This window comes from Molossus molossus, unplaced genomic scaffold, assembly GCF_014108415.1.
Source record: "Molossus molossus isolate mMolMol1 unplaced genomic scaffold, mMolMol1.p scaffold_m16_p_11, whole genome shotgun sequence".
NCBI classification, from domain to species: domain Eukaryota; kingdom Metazoa; phylum Chordata; class Mammalia; order Chiroptera; family Molossidae; genus Molossus; species Molossus molossus.
In genome coordinates, this window is record NW_023425346.1 from 21803145 (window position 1) to 21819498 (window position 16354).

General features: G+C 36.7%; 1 protein-coding gene across 1 annotated transcript in view; it reads left to right on the forward strand.

Moving 5' to 3' along the window:
* The window catches only part of HNMT (histamine N-methyltransferase), a 48964-nt gene extending 35129 nt beyond the window's left edge, over nucleotides 1-13835 (forward strand). Inside the window, exon 6 of the mRNA XM_036254570.1 lies at nucleotides 13231-13835. Within this exon, the coding sequence (XP_036110463.1) occupies nucleotides 13231-13586 (356 nt within the window). The 3' untranslated portion in view covers nucleotides 13587-13835. The remainder of the gene's footprint in view (nucleotides 1-13230) is intronic.
* The last annotated feature ends 2519 nt before the right edge of the window (nucleotides 13836-16354 follow it).

Below are 16354 nucleotides of genomic sequence, written 5' to 3' on the forward strand. Positions count from 1 at the left end.
TCCATGGCATATTGGCATCATGAAATGCGTAAACCAAAACAGGCCCATTGAAATGTGTGATGATACATGAAGCAAGAGTGCCTAGGCACTTCCTAGCTTTGTGAACTTGGTCTATGTATCTGAGTTTATTCAAGGATCATTTCTGTAAAATCATGCCTACATTATATTGCATATATGTGATGCATATGTAATATATATATATATATATATATATATATATATGTGTGTGTGTGTGTGTGTGTGTGTGTGTGTACTTTCATGGGCAAAAATCAAAGAAAGGGAATGAAGGCTTAAAAATAAGTTAGCTTTTTTTTTGTAATATTTTGAGTCAAATATTATTTAGTCAATGTGGTTTGATGGTCAAAATATTTTACTAACTTTTTCAGTTTGCAGTTCATAATTCCTAATTACTGCACACTGTGTGGAGACAGGTATCCCAAAGAAGAACACATTGGTAATGGATACTGTTCCTAGACATAAGCATCAACAAATAATAGTTGTTGAATTAATGAAGGGACTCTCATTACTTCCTTTCTTTATCATATACACTTCTTTCTTAGAAGATTATAATCACCTATAGAAGAAATATCATATACATTTTTTCTTAAAGAACCACTTAGCAAAAGGAAAAAATAGATTTAGGTATTTTATTTTGGACTTTCAACTTTTCTCTTAAGGCTAAAAGTTATAGCTTTATTGCTTCTATTTATCAGAAGAGTTAAGTAAATAAATGTATTTATTTATTTATTTATATTATTATTTTAATCCTCACCTGAGGATATTTTTCCATTGATTTTTTTTTTTTTTTTTTTTTTTAGATAGAGTGGGAGGGAGGAAGTAAGAGACATAAACATTGATGTGAGAGAGATACATTGATTGGTTGCCTCCCACACAACCCTGATAGGGGCCAGGGATCGGATTGAGCCAACAACCGAGGTATGTGCCCTTGACTGGGAATTGAACCCACGATTCTTTGGTCCAGTAGCTGATGCTCTAACCACCGAGAAAAACTGGCCATGGCAGAAACTTATTAAATATAAGTAAAATTAAAAACAAACCACCTTGTTCAATATAGTTTCCTTTGCAGTTAAAGAAAATATTCTACCTTTAAGGGAAATAAAATTGTCACCAAGCTACTGTAACCTGAATGTCTTCAGATTCCCGTCTACAGGCTATTATTAACTCTTCAAAATCCAGAGTAAATGGCTTAAGCCCTCATCCCAAGTAGCTTGGTCATCTCCCCCTTGCTCTGTGACTCACTTCTGAGTGCACCTGGGGTCATGCTTCTGATGGGTGCCAGCCACTGTTTGCTCCAGATTTCTCACACTTCAACTTTTGATTCCTTATGGCCAAACCTTGCCTGGGCTGCAGCCACCTTTTATGATCCTGCTCTGCTTTACCCCAAACATGGACAGAGCTCTACTTCCTTCATTCACCAAAGCAGCACTCTTTGATGTGGGGAGATGAGGACGTCTGTGGGAGGAACAGCAGAAACACAACTCAGCATCAGTGTCTCACAGCCGCTCTTCTTCCAGTTTTTCCCTTAATCAGTAGGAGCTCACTTCTCTTGCATCCACTTATAACTTCTCTCAGACCTCACCCATATCCTCTTAGCTCTGTGCTTTTGCTAAGATACCTACTCCTCACTCTCCCTCCCACCCCTCTTACCTATTACATAAAACAATAAACCTGTGCACCTATAAATCTGTCTGAACAATAATATATCTCCCCGAGATAAATTCGGTTGCCCCCTCAGTATAGAGAAGTGGCTCCAATTTTCTTTTTTAAAAATAGCAATAATTGCCCTGGCCGGTTTGGCTCAGCGGTTAGAGCATCGGCCTGCGGTCCTGAGAGACCCGGGTTCGGTTCCCGCTAAGGGCGCGTACCTCGGTTGCAGTTTGTCCCCGGCCCTGGTCGGTTGTGCGGGTGGCAGCCACTCGATGTGTCCCTTCACATCGATGTTTCTCTCTCTCTCTGTTCCTCTCTCTCCCCCCCACTCTACCTGAACAAAAAATGGAAAAATGTCCTCGGGTGAGGACAAAAAAAAAAAAAAATAGCAATAATTGCTTTGTTGTATTAATAAAGTCAATATAAATATATGGGTCAGCTTTTAGAACATAGTCATGGTCAGTTCCCAAAAGTAGAAACAAATTTAATCACAAGAAATTTCCAATTAGATTTATCTTATATCATTGTCAAACATCATTTAGGATTGATCCACACTTTTATTTAATCATTGTTTTCATTTTCACTTCAAATCTCTGTCTTTCAGACCATTCTGTGAATAGCAAACACATTTGAGAAAGTTCTCCAAGTTATCTGAGGTGCCCAATCAACTTCCTTCCCCCACCATGTATAAAAACTATTAATCTAAATGACCTTCTCAGCCCAAACTATAATTCTGTGAAACCCACTCTCCATGCTTGTCCAATGAACACATTCCTTAAGCTTAAAACTTGCTCTAAAACTTGGAACACCTCCACCAAAATGATTCACATTAGGCTCTGTTTTTATCAGGTTTCTTATAGTCATTTTCTAAATGGAATCCGCTTCATAATTACCTAGAAATGCAGAAACCTGTCCATATATTTCCTTTCTTTCAGGGCAACATTGTTCTTGATAGCTAAAATGCAGTGCAGAAAACTGAGTGTTCATTGTAGACAGATTCCAAAAGCCTAAATTACATTTCATCATTAAATTAAATTTCTAAGAGCACTCGTGTAGCCAATGTTTTATCCAGGCAGATAAAGGTATGTATGTATCAACATCTTGCTCTGTGTGGTCATCTTAAATATCAAAGCAAGGCTCTTGCCTGTCTATCTTAGGCAGATGAGTTATTTCTCTGAATAGACTGAATTCCTCAGTTATTTGAGCACCATACAGATACGCATTTTTACAATTTATTAGATTATATAATAACAACAGATGGGGTCAGTTTCTAGATTTAATTATGCAGAGCACCTAGCGTGGCTAAGGAGCCATGTGTGTTTAGCCATATTTGAAACACAGACTGTACTCAGTTCCACGTTGGCTGCATAGGAGAATTGTCGTATACGTTCGCTTCATTCAGCTTTTATTGAGCCCCTGTAGTCAATCACTGCTAGGCTCTGAAGGTTGCAAAGATTACTTTTTCTTTGCCTTTGAAAGGCTGCTAATTTAATGGAGGATCCAGACCAGACGTGCAAACACTCTCAGCAGTGTGCTAAGTTCCCCATCAGAGGCCTATAGGGAGGTTAGGGAGAGCTACTTGACAGCAGGGTGTTCTGCCTCTTATCTCATCCTAGATCTTTGCAAAGCCTTTGGCACCTAGAAGGCACCCAGTCAATGTGTTTGGATTGAACTGAATAATTGCTTATTATTTCTTCTCTGTGTTATCCAAACTACTTGCTCTGAATGTCATTCTAATAACTAAATAAATAAATATTGTGCTTTAGCTAAAACTTACTACAAAATGGACATAAAATCAGATAATATAGAAAGTTCTGGAGATTTGAAGAGGTTTAATAAACAGAAATAAAAGACTCAACGAAGAAAATACATATATTCATACACACAGGGTGTGCACTGCAATAGGTGGACAAATGCAATGAAGGTTAGGCAAGTAGAACTAATCAGGAAAAGAAAAAGAAATTGAAACCAGAATTAAATGTCAGCATTTGCTGGTCAGCCTATTAGAGTACATGTTGCTTGAGGAAAGTGAGGCTTTACTCTGTGTTTCTAAGTATCTGTTGCAGAACTAGCCCAGCTTCAGTAAATACTCATTTAATTATAACAAGCAGAAGTTTCTGATAATGAAGATAAAAGATCTGATTTGGAAATGAAAAGAAGAGAAATAAGAACAAAAAGGGGGTATTACACACTAAAATGATGTCACTGATATGTTTTTCTGCAAATGTAGTAGCCAGGTATTAGTGAAATGAGTTGCTAATTAAAATGCAGTCTTTCTAGTTAAGGGAGATTAACCCAAAGGAGATCATTAAAGTTTTCTGTCCTTCCCTCTCCTTACCTAAGGAAGGAGGCAAATCATGGTGTGCTATTTTTAATACAGTGGGATAAAACAATCTGGTTTATATCATGTTGAAAACAAAAGTAACACCATATGCTGTGCCCACTGAGAGCCATTATGATAATGCATCAGTCAGAAAGTGTATAATTTCTCAGTTCAGAAACAGTGCTGAATCACAGCACACTGACACCAGCACATTTTCTGCAATTAGTGTTTTGTACTTTTTTCTCTGCCAGGTTAAAAAAAATAATGACAACAGAACCTCTCCTCAACCACTGAAATATTTGTGTTCTTATAAAGTTTTGTGTGTTGGCAAATTCTTTTTCAGAAACACAATCACTGTATTGGCATGAAAGATTATTATTTTTTTTTATCCTCACCTGAGGACATTTTTGCATTTATTTTTAGATAGAGCTGGAGGGAGAGAGGGAGGAAGAGAGAGAGAGACACATAAATGTGAGAGAGAGACACACATTGAGTGGTTTCCACCTACAGGACCCCAACCAGGGCCAGGGACAAATTGCAACTGAGGTATGTGCCCTTAGCGGGAACTGAAGCCAGGCCTCTCTGGTTTTCAGGCCGATGCTCTAACCACTGAGCAAAATTGGCCAGGGCAGCATGAAAGAACTTTTAATATATATTCATGACCTTTATTTTTTCCCATTGAATCAAGGTTTTATTGTTTTCTGTTTTCTTCCAGTGCTTGGAGAATATCCTGCAGTTATCACTTCCTCTTGTGAAATATAGGTGGAACATTAGTTATGTAGGTTAATTATTATTTACTATTTCCTGCTTTTGATAGTCTCTTTTGTTGAGTTAAATCAGGGAATTTGAACCTAGTCCATGGATGAGGATCAGTGGTCTTTGTACATCCTGTGGTTATATTCACAACTGCATGGTTGTGTCTTGTTTGTGTACTTTCCTGGGGAGTCAGCTACTTTTATTAAACCCTAAAAGAGTTTTGAGAGCCAAAAAAAATTCCAACCTTAATTTAAAAAAATGGTGGTAGAGTGAATGGAAGGTACACAGACTGTCTCCCAGGACCAAACTGGAATTACGACTAAAATAAAGACAAATCGTCGGGAAAAAATAACTGAAAAGCAGCTTGCAAGGAACATATAATCAGGGACACTGACTCGATCCTGGTAGAACTGCAAAGGTGCAAGAGGGGGGCTGGGAGTCCATGAACAGCAGCAGTCTTAGCTGTGAGCTGTGCCCTCGGGGTTGCACTTCCAAGTGGCTCCACAGCGCAAAGCCAGGACAGATGCTGAAATAGCCACAGCCACTCACCTTGGGCTACTGCAGAGGGAGGGCTGACTGGAGAGGAACTGTGTGGGGACACTTGGGATTTGGAGGGCGCTCAGAACTTCTGATGAGTTGCAGCTACACAGGTCTGTGGCCATCTTCCTCCTTCCCAGGTCTCTGGGGAGAGGCGGTGACACCTTCTTCAGAGATTCAACCCCACCCAGGTGGGCCATTGAAATGCAAATTGAGGCTCATTAACAAACAGCATCTGCCCCACCCTCCAGAAATCCTCCTACAGTGAGCACCAGAGGGAGTTTTTCATTCAACTGAGAATCCAAGGCTCTTCAAGTAACTGCTACTGATAACCTCCAGGGAAAAAAGCTAGAGGATAACTGAACCATTCCTGGGCTAGCAACTCTAACCAGGAAAGAAAGAATTGACAGTGGTGTTTAACATAGGTCCTCCCTCACTCATCCAAAACCTGGAGAGGAAGCCACAAACAGCGGAACAGCAACATGCACAGGGAAAATTTGAAAGGCTCGAAAGCCCCCTGTGATAGCCAAAATGGTGAAACAAAGAAAAAAAACTTCCAAATGAAACAAGAGACCTCTGCAGAAGATGAGATAAGTGAGGAGAAGTTAAGGAAGTTAACAGAGCTAGAATTCAGAGCCATGATATTGAGGAAGCTCAGGAGAATAAGTAAGGACATCAGCACCATGAGTAAAGACATAAAAATGTTGAAAATCAACCAGTTGGAAATTAAAACCACCAAGAAGAAATGAAGAATGACATAGCAGAAATTAAGAACACATTGGAAGGACTAAACAGCAGAGTAAAGGAAGAGGGGGACTGGATCAGTGAATTAGAAGGCAAGGTAAAAAAAAACACAACCAATTAGAAAACCAAAAGGAAAAACAATTAAAAAACAGGAAGACAGCTTAAGAGAACTGTGGGAAAACTGGAAATGTAATAATATTCGCATCATAGGAGTTCCTGAAGAAGAAGAAAATGAGCAAGAGTAAGAGAATATATTTGAAAAAATTGTGATGGAAAACTTCCCTAATTTGGTGAAGGAAGAAGGCATTCAAGTTCAAGAAGCACAGAGAACCCCAAGTAAGAAGAACCCAAACAGACCCATACGAAGACACATAGTAACTAAAATGCCAAAAGTTAAAGAAAGAATCCAAAAGGCAGCAAGAGATAAACAATAGTTACCTACAAAGGAACCCCCATAAGGCTCTCAACTGACTTCTCAACAGAAACATTACAGGCCAGAAGGGAATGGCACAAAGTAATCAAGGTCATGAAAAACAAGGATCTGAATCCAAGACTACTCTATCCAGCAAGGCTATCATTCAAAATAGAAAGTCAAATAAAAAGCTTCCCAGAAAAAAAAAAAAAAAAGGCTAAGGGAATAGATTAGCAACAAACAACCACTGCAAGATATGCTAAAAGGACTGCTGTAATTAGTAGAAGAAATAGAAAGAAAAATATACCACACTAAACAAAAATGGCAATAAATAAGTACATATCAACAATCACCTAAATATAAATGGATTAAATGCTCCCAGAAAAAGACACAGAGTTGCTGATTGGATAAGAAAGCATGATTCATCTATATGTTGTTTAAAAGAGACCCACCTCACAACAAAAGACTCACATAGGTTGAAAGTGAAGGGATAGAAAAAAGTCTTCCAAGCGAACGGAAAAGAAAAAAAAAAGCTGGGGTAAATACTCATATCTGATAAAATAGATTTCAAAATGAAGGCCATAACTTGAAACAAAGAAGGCCACTACATGATATTGAAAAGATCTATCCAACAAGAAGATATAACCTTGGTAAATATGTAGGCACCCAATATAGGAGTAGCAAAATCTATTAAAAATCTTCTGGAGGACTTCAAAGGAAATATCGACAACAATACAATCATAGCAGGGGACTTCAACACCCCATTGACATCACTGGATAGATCCTCTAGAGAAAAAAATAGCAAGGAAATAGAGACTCTAAATGAAGCTCTAGACCAAATGAATTTAGTAGATATCTACAGAGAATTACACACCAAAACTACAGAATTCACATTCTTCTCAAGTGCACATGGGACATTCTCAAAGATAGAACACATGTTAGGACACAAACTAAATCTCTACAGGTTCAGGAAGATTGAAATCATATCAAGCATCTTCTCAGATCACAATGGCATGCAACTGGAAATCAATTGCAAGAAGAACATACAAAGACATTTGAACACATGGAGGCTAAATAGCATGTTATTGAAAAATGAATGGGTTACTAATGAGATCAAGGAAAAGATTAAAAACTTCCTGTAACCAATGAAAATGAACACAACACAGCACAAAATCTATGGGATGCAGTGAAAGCAGTTCTGAGAGGGCAGTTGAGGCACTAAAGGCCTACCTCAAGAAACAAGAAAAAATTTCTAATAGACTATCTAACCTCATAACTTAAAGATCTAGAAAGCAAACCAAAAGAAAACCCCAGAGCAAGTAGAAGGAAGGAAATAGTAAAGATCAGAGCAGAAATAAATGACTTAGAGACCGAAAAAAAAAAAAACAAAAAAAACAATTCAAAGGATCAATGAAACAAAGAGCTGGTTTTCGAAAAGATAAACAAGATTGATGGACCATTCACCAAGAAACAAGGAGAGCAAACCAAATACAGAAAATCAGAAATGAAAGAGAAGTTACAACAGATACCACAGAAATTCAAAAGATCGTTAACAACTACTATGAACGATTGTATGGCAACAAATTTGACAATCTAAATGAAATGGACAAATTTTTAGAAACACATAGTCTCCAAAAACTGGATGGGGAAGAGATAGAAAACTTGAACAGACCAATAACAACTAAGGAAAATGAAGTGGTAATGAAGACTCTCCCAGCAAAAAAAAAAAAGCCCAGGCCCAGATGGCTTCACAGGGGAGTTTTACCGAACATTCAAAAAAGAACTAACACCCATTCTTCACAAACAATTTCAAATAATTCAAGAAGAAGGAAGATTTCCAAACTTGTTTTATGAGGCCAGCATAATTTTAATTCAAAAACCAGAAAATGACACTACAAAGGAAGAAAACTACAGGCCAACATCCCTGATGAACATAGATGCCAAAATAATTAACAAAATACTAGCAAATTGGATCAAAGAATACATCAAAAAAATTATTCACCATGACCAAGTGGGATTCATCCCAGGGATGCAAGGCTGGTACATTATTTGCAAATCAATAAATGTGATATACGACATAAATAAGATGATTAAAAACCACAAGACCATATCAATAGACGCTGAGAAAGCATTCAAAAAAATCCAGCATCAATTTCTGATAAAAGTGCTCAGCAATGTGGGAATAGAGGGATCATATCTCAATATAAAAAAGGCCATATATGATAGACCTACAGCCAACATCATACTCAATGGGCAGAAACTAAAACATTTCCCTTAAGAACAGGAACAAGACAGGGATGCCCACTTTTACCACTATTATTTAACATAGTACTGGAAGTGTTAGTCACAGCAATCAGACATGAAGAAAAAATAAAAGGATTCCACATTAGAAAGGAGGAAGTGAAACTGTCATTATTTGCAGATGACATGATATTATACAAAGAAAACCCTAAAGACTCCATCAAAAATCTACTAGACCTAATAAATGAATTTGGAAAAGTAGCAGGATACAAAATTAATGTCAAGAAATTGATGGCATTCTTACACACCAATGATGAATTCACAGAAAGAGAAACTGAATAAACAATCCCATTTACCATCATGGAAAAAAAAATTACGATGCCTAGGAATAAACTTAACCAAAAAAGTAAAGGACCTATTTGCAGAAAACTACAGGACATTGAAAAAAGAAATAGAGGAAGATATAAAAAAGTGGAAGCACATACCTTGTTCATGGATTGGAAGAATTAACATCATTAAAATGTCCATATTACCCAAAGCAATTTCTAGATTCAGTCCAATCCCCATCAAAATGCCAACGACATATTTCACAGAACTAGAACAAATACTTCAAAACCTCTTACAGAACTAAAAAGGACCCTGAATAGCCACAGTAATCTTGGGGGAAAAAAAAAAAAAAAGACAAAGTTGGCAGGATCACAATACCAGATTTCAGGTTATACTACAAAGCTACTGTAATCAAAACAGCCTGCTACTGGCACAAGAACAGGCATATAGACCAATGGAACAGAATAGAGAACTCAGAAATGGACCCAAGACACTATGCTCAATTAACATTTGACAAAAGAAGCAAGAGCATACAATGGAGTAAAGACAGCCTCTTTAATAAATGGTGTTGGAAAAATTGGACAGCTACATGCAAAAACTAATGAAACTAGACCATCAACTTACACCATACAGAAGAATAAACTTAAAATAGATAAAAGACTTAAATGTGTCCCGTGAATCCATAAAAATCTTAGAAGAAAATATAGGCAACAAAATTTCAGACATCATACACAGCAAAATTTTGACTGATGCATCACCTAAGGCAACAGAAACAAAGGAAACAATGAACACATGGGACTACATCAAACTAAAAAACTTCTGCACAGCAAAAGAAACAACCATCAAAATGGAAAGGCAACCCACTGTATGGGAGAGCATAATTGCCAATGATACATCAGATAAGGGGCTAATTTCCAAAATATATAGAGTGCTCATACAACTCAACAAAAGGAAGACAAAGAACCCAATTAAAAAATGGGCAGAGGACCTAAATAGTCACCTCTCCAAACAGGACATACAAATGGCTAAGAGACATAAGAAGAAATCCTCAACATCACTAATCTTCAGAGAGATGCAAATTAAACAACAATGAGGTATCACCTCACACCTGTCAGAATGGCCGCCATCAACAAATCATCAAACAAGTGTTGGCGAGGGTGTGGAGAAAAGGGGACTCTAGTATACTACACTACTGGTGGGAATGCAGACTGGTGCAGCCACTATGGAAAACACTATGGTGTTACCTCAAAAAATTAAAAATTGAACTTCCATTTGACCCAGTGATTCCACTTCTAGGAATATACCCTAAGAAACCTGAAACACCAACCAGAAAGAATATATGTACCCCCATGTTTATAGCAGCACTATTCATAATAGCTAAAATCTGGAATCAGCCCAAGTGTCCATCAGTAGACAAATGGATAAAAAAGCAGTGGTACATATACAAAATGGAGTACTATGCAGCTGTAAGAATGAAAGATCTCTTATCCTTTATGATGACATGGAGGGAACTGGGAAGTATTATCCTAAACGAAACAAGTCTGCAGAGAAAGACAAATACTCACTTATTTGTGGAATATAATGATCATAACAGTCTGAGGAATAGGGTAGACCAGAGACATGGAAATAAGGTACAGACTGACAACCCCCGGAAGATGGGGTGGTGAGGGGAGGGAAGAGATAAACCACAGAACTTATATGCATGTACGCATAACCAATGGACATGGGCAACAAACCTGGGGACGGGGTGAGGGAATGCGGAGAAGAGTGTCAATGGGGAAATAAAAAAAATAAAAATAAAAAAAGTACAAAAGTTAGCACAAGTCCCCAGATACTGGTTTCTAATTACCATTCTCCAATAAAATAAACTTGGGCTCCTTGAAAAAAATAAATACTCACCTTATCAAAAAAAAAAAAAAAAAAAATTCAACCTTTGAAATCTTTACTTTTAATCCTGAAAGTTCATAGAAAACATAGATTCTTTTTGATATTGCTTAGGCCAAGTCCAGCTTAATCACATTCTAACATTTTAACAATGTTTGCCATGTGCCAGTCATGGTTCTAAGTGCCTTACATTTTTAACTCAGTTAATCCTTGCAGAAATTCTGTGGATAGATTCTATTATCATTCCTGTTTTACAGTTGGTTAAAACTGAGGCACAGGTTCAAAAAGCTAGCAAGAGGGAAAGCCAGGCTTTACATTTGAGCGGTTGGGCTTCAGTGACTACACTTAATTCACTGTACCTACTGTGTATGCAATAGCCCAGCATTACATGCCTGTATTAGAAGGTCTACGGATCAATATTCACTTGTTTTGACTTATTATAATCATAGATTTCTGAACAGCAATTTTGCTTTTGACAGTCTCAAGATTACAACCAGTAGAAATACATTATCAAACTAATTTTATGTAATGTTCATTTATGTTGTAAGTACTTATTACACACCTACCATGTGCTTAGTATTGTGCAATGATTGACTAAAGTATCTCATTTAATACTCTCAGTTGCTAGTATGATTGTCCCCAGTTTATAGATGATAAAACTGAGATTCTGAGAGTATACGTAACAGACCTCATCTTAGTTTTGAAGTATCAGAAGAACAGTCCAACAACCTATGTGTCTCTCACCTCAGCTGCTGCACTGGGCTTCTCTTAGCTTCTATACTAGTCTGGGTTTTCAAAATTAAAATGTCACAATAGACATTGCTAAAACATCCTCTGAAGTTGGGCACAAAATTTGTAGAAATCAACCTAGTTATTGGCAGTCCAAAGCAGAGTGTAGTGAGTGGATAGACACGAGAAGCTACCCAGTCAATATTGTATTTATTGTGTTCTTTCTTTTGATTACAGTTTTTACTCTTAGATGTTCTCTTCTAAACTCAAAACTAACACAAACAACTGCTTTCCTCCTATCACCATCTGAATGTCCAATAGGTATCTCAAATTTACATGTCTGAAATCACCCTGATGATACATTTAAAACTACTTCTCATTCTGCTCATTTCCAATAATTGCAATTCTGTGTTTTTAGGTGCTTGGGCCAAAATTATTTGGGTTGTTAATGACTTTTTAAAAAAATTTTCTTATTCATACTCAACATCAAAATTGTTGGCAAATTGTAACATAAAAAATCCAATCACTTATCATCATCTCCAAGCTTGATGGTCCACATTACCATCATCTGTCACCCGGTTATTGCAGTAGCCTTCTTACTGTTCTCCCTGCTTCTGTCCTTATGCCCCTACACTTGATTCTCATCTGTGCGGTCACAGTGATTTTATTAAAATGCAATGTCACTCTAATGTCCAATATGGAAGCACATTTGGATACTAAAGTTTAAATTTAAATGACTTAAGATGAATTATAACTTAAAATGCATTCCCTCTGTCACACTAGCCACAATTAAAAGGCTCCATAGCCACAAATGGCTACCATATGGGACAATGAAAATAGAGAATGTTCTCTGTCATGCCCATCGGTCCATAAAGTTCTATCAGACAGCACCTCAATGGCTTCCCATCTCCTGCCACCTTCCCCCTTGTTCACTCAATTCCAGTCTCACTGGCTTCCCAGCCAGTTCTGACACATGCCAAGCATGTCCCTGCCTCTCAAGTCCTTTGCAATTGCTCTTCCCTCATCCTGGAGTAATCTTCTCTCTGATATATCTACCTAGCTTGTCACACCTGTGCTCAAAGGTCATGTCAAAAAAGAGATTGTTTTGACCACCTTTTATAAAACAGCAACACATCCAAGAGTTTGCCCCTCCTTATTCTTTTTTCTGATTTGTGTTTTTCAATTTTTTAAAACTTAGAGAGAGAGGAAGGGAGAGGGAGAGAGAGATGGAAACATTGATGAGAGAGAACATCGATTGGCCACCTCTTGCATGCTTCCCACTGGGGTTCAGGCACACAACTTGGGCATGTGCCCTGACTGGGAATCGAACCAGCGACCTCTTGGTGTATGAGTCGATGCTCAACCACTGAGCCACACTGACTGGGCTCTGGTTTATTTTTAATAGCACTTAGCACAGTCTGATATATGGTTTATGTATTTAACCTTCTCTTTTTCTACCCCCAAAACCATCACTCCTTGAGTTAAGCTACACAAAGGCAAGGATAGTTTTTTTTAATTGACTGCTTTATCCCAAGTATCTAATGTACTGCCTGGCAGAGTAGGTAAGTGAAAGAATAAATGAAAACACAAACTTTGATCTGTCTCACAGGAACCAGTGCCTGGGACAAGCTGTGGAGAAAGTATGGACCCCGCTTACCCCTGGATGACCTCTGCCAGTATGTCACATCCACTGACCTCACTCAGATGTTGGACAAATTGGGGACCAAGTATGAATGTTATGACCTTCTGTCCACCATGGACATATCTGACTGTTTTATTGATGGCAATGAAAATGGGGAACTGCTTTGGGATTTTTTGACAGAAACATGCAACTTCAGTACAACAGCACCACCTGACCTCAAAGCAGAAATTGCAAAAGATCTACAAGAGCCTGAATTCAGCATGAAGAAAGATGGAAAGATTCTTTTTAATAACAGTCTGAGTTTCATAGTGGTTGAGGCATAAATATCAATCAGGAAAATGTATTCAAAAATTATATTTTAAACAGTGTTGTTTATTTCTTTGTTAAAATTACAAATACATCTCATAATATAAATAGAGTATTGTCTCTTATATGTAAAATCTAGAAAATTCCAAGACATTCTTGAACTTCCACATATAGTCATATATGATATTGCTGGTCTTATCCCACCCCTTCCCCAGGTAAAGAGACAACTTGCAGACCAAATACCACATTAACTAAAAAAAAAAAAAGAGAGAGAGAGAGACAACTAAGGTTCACAAGCTTATTGACAACAAAATTCTTTCTATTTGTTGATTGTACTGGAATTTTCTAGAACAATAATAAAGTATATACTATGGATTCTTTAAATACTAGTAAAGTACAGTACATGCTTATTAATACTTTGTAGTTTCTATCTTATTTTTATTGATTACTAAATGTAAAAACTTTCAGAATATTACAAAATTAACTCTTTTTTATTATTGCCATTTTCTCCCATTTTGTTTTATTTTTTAGTCTCATCAATTATTTTTATAGTGTTTTTTTTGTGTGTGCGTGTTTTTTTTTATATATATATACTGCAGTTTTTCCATTTTATTTAGTCAAATTTAATGAGTTTTTTGTTTGTTTGTTTGTTTTTTCTTTCTGGGTTTCTGACATACGTTGAAAGGCCTTCTAAAACCATTTAAAAGTAGTAACATGTTTTATCAGAATAATTTTATAGTTTCATATTTACAAAGAAATCTTTGCTATGTTTGAAACTAACAAATATCAAGAGTGAGATTAGAAATCAGCTGTTTTCTCTCAAAAAGGTAAGCCAGCTATGTCAACACAGGTTACTAAAAATACACTGACTTCAAATGTACTTTTATCATTTACTAAACTTCTAGAAAACATTGACTCTTTTCCATACTCTGTAGTCCCTTATGTCTCTCTAAGATCTCCTCTAAGACCAAGAATCATCTTTGAACAGTAAGATTTGAGGAGATTTTTGAAAACTTATTTGATGTTCTTTATTTTAATTCTAATTAAAAAAATCTAGGATCCTTATAAAAATAGTACATCTCTTTATATGAGTAAAGAATTAAATAATTTTATAATTAATAAGTAAATATATTTTTAAAGTAAATAAATAACTATTACTTCCTGTTAGAACAAAAATAAGGTTTTATTAAAGCACTCATGAATCCTCATTCTCCCAGTAATGAAATCTTCAACACAACACAGTGTGATAGTCACTCTTTCACAGTGAAGAGCTACCACTTAATGCTGCGGTATAGTCACTTTAAAGAGTTAATGTCCCTTCCTAATCTCTTAACTGAGGCCCAGGGATTGCACTAGAGTACAGGGCCTATTTGCATTTACAAATGATGAAGTTTTGTTATTTATAATAAGTAAAACTGACTTGCATTGCCCTCTTTTCTTGGACAACTTCATCAATGTTTTGAATTATAAGTTCCAACAAATGAAACGACAGTTACCCAATCAGATCCGTAAATATGAATCCTGAACTATTAATCATACTGATATGTACTACTGACAGAGGAAATCCATGAGGCACACATGATTGATGAATATGGACCATGATGACCTTGAACAACTTTGCCAAAAGGATGGGAATCAAGACTCTGCAGAGCAAATTATGGCCTTTTCAACAAAGCACATGTATAAAACAAAACAAGGATAGAACTAACTTGCTATTTAAAGATGGAAAAGAATAGCAGTCCATAGATGGATATTTGTAAATATGGCATTTTTCTCATCTCTACACAGCTCGTACGATAAAATACAAGGATAAATAAGTTCTCAGGTGCTTCAATTTAATATGATGAGAACATTCAAGCCTTTTAATTTAAAAGAGAGAATCTCCATGAATATCTATCAGTTGGTGGTAGAAAGCTATCTAGGCACAAAGAATAGAAATATTGATTTCTGCCTACACTATTGTCACATTCTGACTTTTCAAGTTTGTTCTTGAGGTTCACAAGAAAAAAGCCTACAACATGTATTTAGAACATTGTTTTATATATACATAAATGTACATCTCCCAGTGTTTAACATAGTGCCATGCATATGGAAGATGCTAAATAATGGGTGTTCAGTAACTTCTTTTCAAGCATCCATTTTATACTTATGTGTTTATATTCTTTTCTCTTTTTAGTAATTTATTCTTGTTACAGATGTTTCTCCTTTTTTTCCCCATTGACACCCTCCTCCCCATTCCCTCACCACGTCCCCAGCTTTGTTGTCCATGTCCATCAGTTATGCTTACATGCAATACGTTTTGTGGTTTATTTCTTCTCTCCCCGCTTTTCCCCTCTGCTGAGGGTTGTCAGTCTGTACCCTACTTCCACATCTCTGGGTCTACCCTGTTTCTGAGACTCTTACGTGCATTATATTACACAAATAAGTGAGATCATGTGATATGTGTCTTTCTTTGCTTGGCTTGTTTCACTTAGGATAATACTCTCCAGTTTCCTTCATTTTGTCTCCAAGGATAAGAGATCTTTCTTTCTTATAGCTGCATAGTACTCCATTATGTATATGTACCACTGCTTTTTTTTTTTTTTATATCAATTTATCTACTGATGGATACTTGGGCTGTTTCCAGATCTTAGCTATTAAAAATAGTGCTGCTATGAACATGGGAGTACATATATTTTTTCTGATTGGTGTTTCAGGCTTCTTAGAGTATATTCCTAGAAGTGGAATCACTGAGTCAAATGGAAGTTCAATTTTTAATTTTTTGAGGTAACACCATAGTGTTTTC